Genomic DNA, 12,402 nt, shown 5'->3' on the forward strand with positions numbered 1-12,402 from the left:
TCTTTAACTTAGTAAACACTGAAGGAACAACGGCAATAAAGAAAAGCAGTAGTTTAATAGGAGGACAAAAATCTACTTTCTAATGGGAAGACAGCTAATTTTTTTTAACAGATCGACGTATTTGGGGACTTCTGATGTGAGAATGAAACTCAAAAATTCTTTTACAGCCAAAGTACACAGATACTCTCATCAAATGTTTTAGGACAGAATCCAAAATACGTATTAGCTCAATACATGTCCTATTAATTTAGTCAGGCACCTAGGTAGTGAAGAACACTTAACCTTCACAGAAACCTCACCTGAGGTAAGAATAAGCATAAGATGAGGGAAAGGAATAAGCAAGCAACAGGCAATGCCTAACTAAAGCTAGATAATCATGCAGCAGTGACTAAAACAAGAGAAGAAAAAACAGCACATTACTGCACTTGAATGTATAGTGGATATGAATCCAAAGAGCAGGTTTTGTTTTAGTATGTAATAATTACAGAACTTGCTAAGAATTACAATTTTTAGGGTAAGACGCTGCTGATAAAGGCCAACTGCAAAGCTTTTTCTGACAAAGTACTGTCCTGCTAATATCAAGTGTTAAACATTTAATGTTTCACATGTTCCACAGACCACATTTTTCCCACGCTTGACACTAGCTGTGGTTATCATACAATGCTACAATACAAATTTCATAGAAAAGCACAGTTCACAGTAGTTAAAAAACAAAACATCACAAAACCAAAACCCACACCATCTTAGCAGAAGCATCAAGCACTTCCAAATCTAACATTTCCAAAGCTACTGACATTAACATATCCCTCTACTTAAACCTCAAAAAGGTCCAATCCAAAAAGGTTAGAAAGAAGATGAAAACCTGCCTCTCTATACTAGCCTAAATCCACTAGGCAGAACACTGACTAATCCTCAAAGACAGAGATTTAACATTCACACAAAAGACGTTCACACTTGTATTTTATACCTCCCAGGATAGTGCGCTCTAAGCTAATGAGAGTCACAGATCTCGGTAAAGCCCTTCTACTATGCAGAGAAAACAGTTTATGAAACCAGAGAAAGCAGAGGTGAGATTTCACTCCCCGTCCTTGCTCCAAACAGTCTTCCCCTTCCTACTCCATTTAGTTCCAAACTAAATATAAAAATAGTTTAGGAAACTAAATCCACAAAGCAATTCCTAGAGAAAAGAGCTTGAGTTTCATATGTTGGTATTTTATATGTTAGTAGAGGCATGTGTTGGGGTTTTGGTAGCAGGGAAGGGGCTACAGGGGTGGCTCCTGTGAGAAGCTTCTCAAAGTTTCCCCAGCTCCAAGTCAGACCTACCTCTGGCCAAGGCTGAGCCAAATAGCGATGGTGGCTGCACCTCTGTAATAATGTATTTAAGAAGAGAAACCTGAGAGGAGGAAGAGGAGTGAGGGAAAATACCTGTGCAAACACTAAGGTCAGCTGAAGAAAGAGGAGGGGAAGGTGTGCCAGAGCATACGTTCCCCTGCAGCCCATGGTGACAGGGCAGGCTGTTCCCCTGCAGCCAATGGAGGTCAATGGTGGAACAAATGCCCGTGGAGGACCCCATGCTGGAGCAGGTGGCTGCACTCAAAGAAGTCAGTGACCCTGAGGGAAGCCCATGCTGGAGGTGTCCGTTGCTGGAAGGATGGCAGCGACCCACACTGGAGCAGCTCAGGAAGTGATGCAGCCCAGGGGAAGGACTCATGTCAGAGGAAGATTGTGGAGGACTCTCCCATGGGAGGGACCCCACGTTGGAGCAGAGGAAGAGCGTGAGGAGTCCTCCCCCTGAAGAAGAAGGAGCAGCAGAAACAACTGGTGATGAACTGACCACAACCTCCCTCCCCTGCCCCTCCGTGCTGCTGGTGGGGAGGAATTAAAGAAAATCATGAGCAAAGCTGAACCTGGGAAGAAGAGAGGGGTGGGGGGATGGGGTTTTTAAGATGTGGTTGTATTTCTCACTCTCCTGCTCTGTTTGATTGGTAAATTAAGTGGTAGTGGAGTTCAAATCAAATTTATGTCCTTTTTCTTCCCCCATCGAGTTTGTCTTTTGCCTGTGACCAGAACTAGTGAGCCATCCCTCCTTGTCCTTGACTCGATCCCTGAGCCTTTTGTTGTATTTTCTCCTCCCCATCCCTGAGGTGGATGGAGTGAACAAGTGGCTGTGTGGCACTCTGTTGCCCTCTGGGCTTAAACCATTACAAGATTTTAAATCTCACTTCTTCACATTTCATCTCAGCTGCCTTACCAATAGCACCATGAAGCTGAATGACCAAACTCCCAGAGCTCTGACCTGGTTAAGTTTCAGGACACTTTTTTTCACAGGTGGTGCAGCTAAGAGACTCATGTGCATGCAGGAAGGTGCTGCAGAGAAGGCTGATGAAACAGCAGGAGCACTTAAAGCAAAATACTGGGGAGGGGCATGGGGAATCCATGTCAGAATAAGCCTGGCAAAGTTCGACCACCTGGGTAGTCAACTCTGCTGCTGCTGGCTCTCAAAACAGTGAGTTTGTATTTCCAAACTTCACTTCCTCTGAGCAATGGGAGGTGGAAGCACCACTCCTCTGAGACACATTTAGTGGACAGTCTCACAGTTAAAGTGACCAGTATGACATTACTTCTTCAAATCATGGATTTACTTTCTCCCTGCCTATTTCTGACTCCTTTCATCTGCTTCCACAATTAAAGAAGACTCCACTACTAAGCCTTACATTCCTTTCTACTGTCTGATCCCCAGACTCACAGAAAAACATGGTTTCCATCAATCACTGAAGTTTGACCAGTCCCAAAAATGGAAGTTTTGCCACACTAAGCCTCAATTTCTGCAGAACAGCTCAAAAAGCTCTATTCCTCTTCAGAATACCAAAACCATCACTTTAAACTGATCTGCTTTGAACAGAAGTCAAAGCTGAAGCAATCCTGCATTGGTCTAGTCTGAAAAATCTGACTAAATAAATCTGTTCAACAGTAACTATACTGAGTATCTATCAGAATTCACCTGAATCCACAAAATCCTCTGTCAAATCACACAGGAAAAAACAAAACAAAAACAAACAAACAAAAAAAAAAAAAACAAAACACCACACCACAAACACTTAAAACAGGAAACAGGCTAAGCATACTTCTTCAAAGACAGAAAAAAAAAAGCGCTCTTTCAGTCTGGATGTTCTCAGACAGTGTTGAATTAATACCTAGCCCTAATTCATGCACTGTTGCCCATGTCCCCCATTTAAAACATACTGTACGATTAAGTTAGAAGCTACTCCTGCTCCCAATCTAATAAAAAAATTCTTCACTTTAAGACTCATATAAAAAAAACTACAAATGACCCCAACCCTGCAAATACATATCATAAGCTTAATTTCATTCCCAACTGCAACTCACTGAGATCAGTTGGAATAGTCATGCAACTAAGAAAACCTAAAAATCACAAGCTTAAACTTTACTGAACTTTTACTTTCCCCCAACTTTCCTTTCTTCCCTGACATCCCCTTTGCCTTCATATTCTACCCAACATCCCCTTCCTTTCACAACTGTCCTTGCGCTCCTTACTTGCTCAGCACATTCTTTAAGCTTTTTTGTTGCTAAACCCAAAGTCATCAGCCAAGTATCCTAGCAATTGCAGCAGTTGATGACCTTAGTGTTTATCAAATTGAGAGAGGGATCATTTGTATCTCATTACGGAAGGAAAGGATATGCTTTTGGAGGAGGGGAACATAAAGGGGGAGCAGATATTGTAACACAAATTGGAATTAAGTTTAAACACAGGAGTACTGTTTAGCCCAACATCTACAGAAGGTCACTATAAATTCTGAGTTTCAATGCTTGGTCACATTTAAAAGATCCAGCATGACCTAATTCAACCTGCAGTATTAAGGGAATGACAACTAGAATACTTCGGACTTGCAGAGGTCCTGCCTTCCTGTCCTCAAGTTCCGTCCCATCACCTCCCTCTACACCAGTGTAACACTTTATGCAAGAAGGCAGAAAGCCAGAAGAGTTGACTCCCCCAAAAAACTTACGCTTCATACGAAGTTTTGCTTCTTCTCTCTTGGTGGAGTTGTCCAAACGTGGGTCCCCCCAAGCACAAGGTATGTGGTGAGAGCACGAAGCCAGAAACCGAAAAGCTGAAAGGCTGCCCTCGCCTTGCTAAGGGTTTGCTCAGGCTGCCAGGGAGCCCCCACCTGCAGAGAGCCATCTCGCATTACCCCCTCCCCGGCCCGCTCTGGGAGCGAGCGGCGCGGCACTGCGCTGCCAGAACGCGGTTTGCATTGCTGAAACCACCCGAGAGGAAAACAGCATCCGCTGAAAAAACAATGTTTTCTTCTGTATCAGCCAAAGGGACTCGGGCAGAGCTGTGAGACGCTGCCCTGGCACGAGGGAGGGAAGGAGGAAGGAACCCGGCACCATCGCTGGAAGTAGCAACAACCTCGACTGACCCATGAAGTCACACCAGATGTAACCACATCACATCTGTAATGCGGCTAGGCATAACGTGAAGCTGTCCCTTCAGAGCCTGCACTTAAGAGTCATTAAGGAAGCATGCAGAAATAGTATTAAGAAGTGTAAAATTAAATGAGGGCCAACCATTACAAAGACTTTTTTCCGCTAAAGCAAACGAAAAGAAAAATATCAGAACCCAGATCCTGACATGACTTACACAAAAGCCTGCCTCTCCTCTACCAAGTCTACATCAACTACATGGGTTGGTTTTGCTTTTAGCCCTGCAAGTCACTTATTTTCCCATTACAAACTGATATTGAAGGTTATACAGTCACTAAGCAATCAAGTCACAAGATGCAAGTTTTTTTTCCTGACAATTTGATGGCATGTAAAAAGAAACTTAATGAAGTAGCTCTTTTGCAGTGTGAATGCATTAGGCACATGTGTCAGTGCATCAGGGAGTTAAGTACAATCAAACACTTAACTGGGCAGCCATATTATTTTCACTCGAGTAAAGGAGGTTTGGATCTTCTGAGCTATTCAACAAGCAACGCTTTTTCCTACTACACGTAAGTTTTGTGTTAAGATTGAAAATTATTTCATTCAGGGTTGGGTTTTCTGGTTTTGGGTTGTTTTGTTGTTGCTTTTTTTTTTTTTTAATAAAAAGGTGAAGCATCACAATGTCAGAAAGAAGTTGCTGTCTGCCTGCTTTTGCTTCCTGCCCTGCCCCACCCCCCCAATCCATAAGAAACAGCCAGAAAGGAATAAGCTTAAAAAATTAAAAATATCCACCCTAAATAGCCACAAAGTTAACTAGTCATTTAAAAATTTAGGGAGGCTTTAAAATACATGTTCACACACCTTAAAACAACTGAGATGAAACATTCCTTGTAGTTGAAGCTGTTAATACATCTAAAAGGAAGAACTGAAAACACAGGATCAGTGAACATATGAAATTTCAATTCCCTGTACAAACTTACTCTGCACAAGTTGAAACAGTTGTGAATTTATGAAATTCTCATCCTTCCTGCTATGCATACCAAATATTTGTTGTTGACTGAACATCTTTCAGCATACCAACTGTAGATTTTAGCTACAGGGCATGAAAAACATACCTATTAAAAAAAAAATTGTAGCAGAAAGTAGAACTGCAAAACTTGTAACCATCAAGTACCTCAGATGCTTCTTAACAGTAGCTGAAGGATGAATGGCTCCAGCCTACAGCCAATAAAGCTCCAAATCTTGCCTATCTCATCACAAGTTTTGCATATACAATCTGATTAAGAGGTGACAAAAAAAAAGGTAATATACTCCACCCACATCAGTCTGAGGGTCCAGCTGACTCTTTTTTGTTACAACTCAGCTTTGATCTCATTGAGTTGGATCAGGAAAAGAAACAGGTAGAAAACTGACCTTACAAAAATATAGTATTTTTCTGATTTTGAAACTCCCTGAACTGGCTCACCATGAGATGAATGCCAGGTACGACATGAAATGGGACACAAAAATAATCTTTGATGTAACATCCAGCCATTCAACAGATTGCCTGATTCAGCGATGTACTCGGACTCCCCAGCTATGGTCCCCCAGGCCAAGGTTATGATGACATTTCTGTCCTAAGGGAGAATATTGACCAAGCAGAATGGGGTTTCCTCTTAATGCTCTTCTGCCATCCTTCCTGTGACTCATCCTGGTATGGGGCAGGAACAAGTTGCTGGCGAAAGTCTTTCTTGTTTCAAATTGTGAAATCTAACCGGTTAAAAAAATTAATGAAAGCTTTAAGCAGCCTCAACTCAGACCCATTCACCACGCACTCACAAAATCAAGGCAGTTGCATAGTAAAGGGAATGACCAGCCAGGATGCAGGACCTGCTTATGTTCAAGCTCCTAGTGAAACAGGTTTCCACAGAACTACAGCTTCACTGCCACTTACTCCCATGGCAACAGGCTGAAGTGGCTCTTCTTATAACCATCCCCTGAAAGACACAAATTAGTGAAAAGAGGAATTCCCTAAAAAGAACGAAGGGGAGGGGGGTGGGGGAAAAAAAAAAAGGAAGAGCAACTAAACCAGTGTAAGGGAGGGTGGTGGGGACATTCTTTCAAGCCAGTGAGCCACACAATTGTAGAAATTTCTCCCTAATGTTTCACACAGCATCTAAAAGCTCCATGAAATGAACCAGGAGTTGCAACAAGAGCAAGAAAAGAATCCCTGCCATTAAAAACTTAAGAATGCATGCAAGCAAGAAAATACTAACTTAGGAAGTATGATGAAACAATACTGGCCCCAAAAACAAGTTCCCTAGTTTGCACAAATCTCTGTAGGCACTGTGGCAAATGAGATTTAAAATGCTCCAATACTGAGGCAGATTTTAAAATATTTACAAGGAATTTCTCAAAGCATGAATGGAATCAGCAGGAGAACATACAAGCGCTCATATGAAAATGTATTTTTTGTAAAACAGCAATAGAAGGTAAACCAGTCATTTAGGAGTGGCAGTTTCATCTCTATATTAAGCAGACTTGGTTTTGGAAGAGGCTGTGACAAGCACTGGACGTGAAGACAGATAGGCAGCTGAAGTTTGATGCAACACAGGGGCAGTCTGGGGCAGGGGGCATAGGAGACCAAAGTGACAAGCTATAATAATCTCTGCAGCAGCACACTAAATGCATAAAATGCCTTCTGATAAACACGGATTAGTTAAGGTAAAATTACTAATTCAAATCTCACGGTCGACATCACAGCAGTAACTAGCTGATTAAGTCATCTCTGGTTAGTTTTTCATCCTTCCTGAAACACTAAGATTCAGGAAACCTAGGAAAGGAGTCCTGAACTTCAGTTAACTTTTCATGTCAAGGGACACTTAAGAAGAACGTGAACCCTGCAACTTGTTACAATTACTCCATAACGGACGAAGTGTACCAGGATTAGCAGTTAAGAGGCTGGGATAGGAATGATCATTTAACTCCTGTGGTAGTCAAATTTCTCCTAATTTAAGCTTGTGTAAGATCCTGTTGCATGCATAAAAACATGAACAGGCTTAAGTTCCTTATTATTTGACAAAGTGTACCAGCCACCAAACACTGACTTACCATGTCTGCATTAGGTCCTGCTCCTGCATGTATGCATGTTATTGGAAATACTTCTGCAAGTTTAATGATAGGGCAGTAACCACAGAATGTTCTTAAAGCATACCTAACTTTATTTTTATTTAAAAGCTCAGTATTCTATTAATAAAGCATCCCACATTGCAGAATTTCAATACAGTACAAAATTACCTCCTATTCCTATTGTTAAAATAAAAAGCCACACACACAAAAGCAGCAATAAGAGGTATCACTACAGACTAAAGAAATTCCTGCCTAATTATGCACATTAAAACTCTACTCAAACTCTCATCCTCAATTGGAGCATTTAGATGCACAGCATTACTATTTTGTGTAACTTATCTTCTGAAAATTAAATGGATCACCACATATGTAATCACTTTTTTATACCTATACAAAGATAAATACTAATCTGGCTATGCTAACATTTCATAGTTATTGAAAATTTGAGTTCTGCCACTACACATTTTTAAAAGTTTAACAGCGGCAAGTCACTATCTTATTTGTTAAATCAGGATCACAAGTCAGGCACCTATATTTATTCTCAGTCTTCTACAATCCTGCACAAACCTGAATTTGCTCCAAATGGAATTAAATGATTTTCCCAATACAGTATATCCAGGAAAAAGTTACTAATACGTAAATATATGAGCCCCTGAAGTCACAGCATAGGCAAATATGTGCTCAGTGCCACTAACAATAAGAAACAATAGACTTTCTTTACATTAGCTCTTAAGACAACCACGCATTCTGGAAAACTTAGAATTAACCAGAAAAACCTCACACCACTTTACACATCCATAAGCCCTAACAAAATGATGTGCCAGCACAGTGAAGCTTCTCACAGGGGGCCGCCCCGATAGCCCCCTCCCCTGCCACCAAAAAACTCCACCACTCACTCAACCCAGGACATTATCACAACTGAGCTTTCATCTTCAGACCCCAATTCTGTATTGCCCTTTGGAAAGCAGTTTACTATCTGCTATCTCGCTAGAACATTTCAAGATCCGAAGAGGCACATCATTTCTATCATCCTCATCCAGGATTTGCTGATGACAGCTATACAATGCTCATTTGAGTTAAACAGAATTTGTACATTTTGGAAATCCCCAACTACTTAAAATGACTGATAATACTCATGTACAATAGATACCAACAGACCCTTCAGACAGGCATCAAGTTCTCCCTCACAATAGGCTTGGAGTGCACTTTTAGGTAGATAAAAAGCACAATTAGAAGAGCTGTTATGAGCGCAGAAATAGCTATCCAAATATAAATTCATACCAAAAACCTTCAAGACAGGAGAAGACTGAATTTCACTACACCAGCCTGTTCTGTGATCATCTTCCAGAAGCACCAATTCAAAGAGAAACTGCCCCAAGTTACTTACCAGTTACACAGCCATGTAATACCGAGGCAGTCTCTAGAATTAATTAATTACTAATAACAGAGATGGAACAGAAAATAATTGTTCTCCCCTAGTACCCTGAAATGCTCAAGGATGAACCCTTCCCTTCCTGCAAGGGAAAGGGAAGTTCACAATTCAGTTATTTATGACTGTGAAATTGACCTTAACATGGGGATTAAACCCCTAAGCAGGGTTCAGGAACAGCTTAAATCCAAACGCCTTCCTATTTCAACATGTAATGGTATAGCCTCGTTGACTGCTGAAGGTGTATTTTGTACAGTCAGAATAAGCCTCCTTACTTATATAAAATCAGTTATTTTGAATCCTCTACCTTTAGTGATAGTGAAGCGAGGAAGATGAGGCTTACAGGGGAATTAAAAAAAAAAGCTGTGAAAATAGCATATGGTGTTAAAATAACATGGCAAATTATTCCAGTTCCACAAACCCAAGTGAAGACTTCAGCACCTAGGCAATCCTCCACTGCCAACAGCACAAAATTTAGCTTCCCATAAGTTTGGTCCTTATGGAGAACAGCAACTTACTGACATCCGCCCCCCTCAGTGGCGGAAGTAACATTTATCTGGAACACAGACCCAGAAATATTAACTCAATCTAATGCAGAAAAAAACAGAAGCAAGCTCAGAGGATGTATCACCTCCTATGGTATAAAGACTATTAAATCATTTCCTTTGGATGACTGTGAAATGTATGTGACTTTCAGTCATCCAAATCACCAGCAAAAGATGTTCCAAATCAAAACTCAAATATATTACTTTCTTTATACAGTCACCCAATTTCACAGTGAAGTCTGAAGACACCTGTAGACTTCAGTAGAGCTAAAGTGTAAATTTTTGTTCCGGCTTTACATTTCCTCGTACATTAATTATTCCTAGCTTTACAAGGTCATAGCCTTTGATATCTTAGTAGTGATCCAACACATTCACAATACGTGCAATTCTACTCACAACAAGCTTTTTTTGCAGCTTTAGTTACATGAAGTGTTTCAATGTCTTCATTGCAAACCCTGTCAACTAAACACTAGTAACTCACAGTTCTTCTACAGCATCTACCTTGTTTCTAACTCTGCTTAGTGAAAGAGGGTTAATGCAGAACTACCGATACCCTTTCATGCAGGAGATGAGAGTTCATCGTTCCGTTAGAGACACAGAATTTTGATCCCATGAGTAATTTCCCAAAACAACAGTGACATCAACAAAAGCATTAACATTTCAACAGGAAACAAAAACTGGCCTGACACCACTGATACGTGTTTTACTGTGAGCCTGAACCTCCGATAAGTGTTTTGTCATCTTTTGTAGTTTGACAAAAGTTTGGGTCGCCTTTAGTGGAAATTTCCTTTTTCAAAATGTATGTTTAGGCAACGTGAACATGGCGGCACTCCAACCGAGTTCATTACAGGAACCTAATAACACCTAACGTTTGAGATGAAAACAGTTTGCCTGCTTTTTAGTAGCCCAGCCACATTTGGTTTGTTTTCGCGTTTGGTGTTTGTGGTTTTGTTTTTTTTTTTTTTGTTTTTGTTTTTTTTTTTGTTTTGGTTTTTTTTTTTGTGTGTGTGGTTTTTTTTTTTGTTTGTTTTTTTTTTTTTTTCTGTTGGAGAGTATCTATTCCTTTGTTCTCTCTCAGCAAGAAAATCAAACGAATTTAGATGCACCTAATTTAACTCCTTTCCCCTCGGCCTCCCTCAAATTCTCTGGAGTTTTCTCCACAGAGTTCAATCATGGCCATGCAGTCGGGGACAACCGGGTTCCCAGGGCCCTCTGGAAGCCACCCGGCCCCTTCCCCCTCTCGAAGCAGGGCGCGCCTCTAAGTTAGAGCCAGGTACCGAAGAGGTATTACACATGCAGGGTTGGGGTTCGCGGTTTTAATCCGACTTTTTTTTTTTTTTTTTTTTCTCTCCCCTCTTTTTTTTTGCTCCTTTCACTTCGGCTCCCACGCGTGGCGCTCCCACCGCCGCCTCGGCGCGGGCAGCGGGCGCTCCCACAGGCGGGACGCCGGGCGGGCAGCGCACCGCCGAGACCCCGCCACGCACGGACCCCGCCGCCGCCGCCCGAGGAGAAGGGCACACCACGCGAGACAGGCGGATCCCGCCGCGGGGCGGGTCGCCCCCCGCCACGCCGAGGGCCGCCCGGCAGAGGGGCGGGCGAACAAAGCACAGGTCGGCCCCGCCGCCAGCGCCCGCCCGGGCCCCCGGCACCGCGCCTCGGGCGCCGCTCCACGGCCGCCGGCGGGCAGGGGCCGGGAGGCGACACACACCGGCCCGGGAGAGGGGCTGGCGGAGACGGAGCTCCCCCGCCCCGCCGCCAAACACACACACACACACACACACACACACACACACACACACACACACACACACACACACACACACACAGAGGTTAGGGGCGGCGGGGCAGGCGCCCCGCGGCCACCGGGGGAGAAGCCGGGCGGGCAGCAGCCTCCCGCCGCCTTTTCTCCCAACCTAACAGAGCCGCCGCCGCCGCCGCCGCCTCCCGCCCGCTCTGCCCTGCCCCGCCCTTTTCCCGCCGGTCCCGTCCCGTCCCGTCCCGTCCCGTCCACCTGCGCCCACCTGCGCAGCAGAGCAGCACGAAGGACACCAGCAGCGGCGGCTCCATGGCGCGACGGGCACCCGGCACCGGCGGCTGCAGCCCCGCGACTCCCGGCGGGCACCTCGCCCGCACCGCCCAGCAGGTAAATCAGTCCAGCCCGTCACTTCCGGCCGGCACCCGCCCCACCGGCTCCCCCCTTCCCCCCCCCGCCGCCTCCGGCGGCGGCACCTGCCCCCGCCCCGCCCTCTCGCGGGTCGCCGCCGCGCGCCCCCGGCGCGGCACCACGTGCCCGCGCCCCTCGGCGAGGGGCGGCCGCCGAGCGCTCCACCCCGGGCCGGGGCCCGCCCCGCCGCACCGGCACCGGCACCGGCACCGGCACCGGCACCGGCACCGGCAGCGGCACCGGCACCGGCAGCAGCCCCGTGGGAGCGGGCGGAGGGCGTCCGCGGCAGCTGAGGTGACGGGCGGGCCGCCGCCGCCGCCGCCGCCGCCGCGAGGGCCGGGCACCGCTCCCGCCGGTGGCTCTGGGCCGCGCCGCTGCTGGCGGCGCCGGGATGGACCTGTCTTAATCGGTCCCCATGGCAACGCCGGGGTAACGGCTTGAGCCTCCCCGGTGCAGAGCGCAGGCCTGTGGGCTGGGAGGTCGGGAACTGAAGGAAACCGGCCAACGCGGCGAGTGGAAGGTGAGGCCCTTGGCACCCGCAAGGGACCATCGGCCTGTCCGCCGGGACAGCTGCTGCGAGACGCCCAAAATGGCAGCCCCAGCCAGGGCAGGGGAACGCGGCTCGCGCTCCCCGTACAACAAAACCGCCAGCTCCATCTGTCAGAAGACAAAGCAGGCCGGGCGAGGTTCATTCTCCGTAATTGAGCGCG

At 45.3% G+C, this 12,402-nt stretch overlaps 1 protein-coding gene across 2 annotated transcripts in view; it reads right to left on the reverse strand.

The window, feature by feature from the left end:
- Positions 1-11,678, reverse strand: part of CXADR (CXADR Ig-like cell adhesion molecule) — a 37,508-nt gene extending 25,830 nt beyond the window's left edge. For both annotated transcript variants that reach the window (XM_042788849.1, XM_042788848.1), the window contains exon 1: positions 11,550-11,678. In XM_042788849.1, the coding sequence (XP_042644783.1) occupies positions 11,550-11,595 (46 nt within the window). In that variant the 5' untranslated portion in view covers positions 11,596-11,678. The remainder of the gene's footprint in view (positions 1-11,549) is intronic.
- Positions 11,679-12,402: the final 724 nt, after the last annotated feature.

This window comes from Tyto alba, unplaced genomic scaffold (genome assembly GCF_018691265.1).
Source record: "Tyto alba isolate M040663 unplaced genomic scaffold, T.alba_DEE_v4.0 Super-Scaffold_14, whole genome shotgun sequence".
Classification (NCBI taxonomy): Eukaryota; Metazoa; Chordata; class Aves; order Strigiformes; family Tytonidae; genus Tyto; species Tyto alba.